This window comes from Buceros rhinoceros, unplaced genomic scaffold (genome assembly GCF_000710305.1).
Source record: "Buceros rhinoceros silvestris isolate BGI_N320 unplaced genomic scaffold, ASM71030v1 scaffold29340, whole genome shotgun sequence".
In the NCBI taxonomy this organism is placed as follows: domain Eukaryota; kingdom Metazoa; phylum Chordata; class Aves; order Bucerotiformes; family Bucerotidae; genus Buceros; species Buceros rhinoceros.
This window is the reverse complement of record NW_010388318.1, coordinates 277-511: the sequence shown is the minus strand read 5'-3', so window position 1 is coordinate 511 and position 235 is coordinate 277. Positions and strand designations below refer to the sequence as shown.

The window sequence follows — 235 nt, the reverse complement described above, 5'->3', positions numbered from 1 at the left end:
CCGCTTGAGGACCCACTTCTTGTCGGCGGGCGGCGTGGTCTGCAGCGGGGCCATGCCGCTCATCTCCAGGTTCCTTCAGCGGGGGCGAGGGAAGGGGCTTTGGAACCTTCGGTGCCATTCAAGCGCCCTCTCTCCCCAACCCCTGCTAAAAGTGGGGTTCAGGGTGGCCAACCTGGCAGTCTGGGGAGAAGACGGTGCCTCTGGGCCACCATCCCAGAGGACATAAGGAGCCAAC

General features: G+C 64.3%; 1 protein-coding gene across 1 annotated transcript in view; it reads right to left on the bottom strand.

Annotated features, from left to right (window-relative positions):
• The window catches only part of CHTF18 (CTF18, chromosome transmission fidelity factor 18 homolog (S. cerevisiae)), a gene marked incomplete at both ends in the record, with an annotated part of 4,564 nt that overhangs the window by 4,071 nt on the left and 258 nt on the right, over positions 1 to 235 (bottom strand). The window contains one exon of the mRNA XM_010145583.1: positions 2 to 73. Coding sequence (XP_010143885.1) covers positions 2 to 73 — 72 coding nt within the window. The remainder of the gene's footprint in view (position 1; positions 74 to 235) is intronic.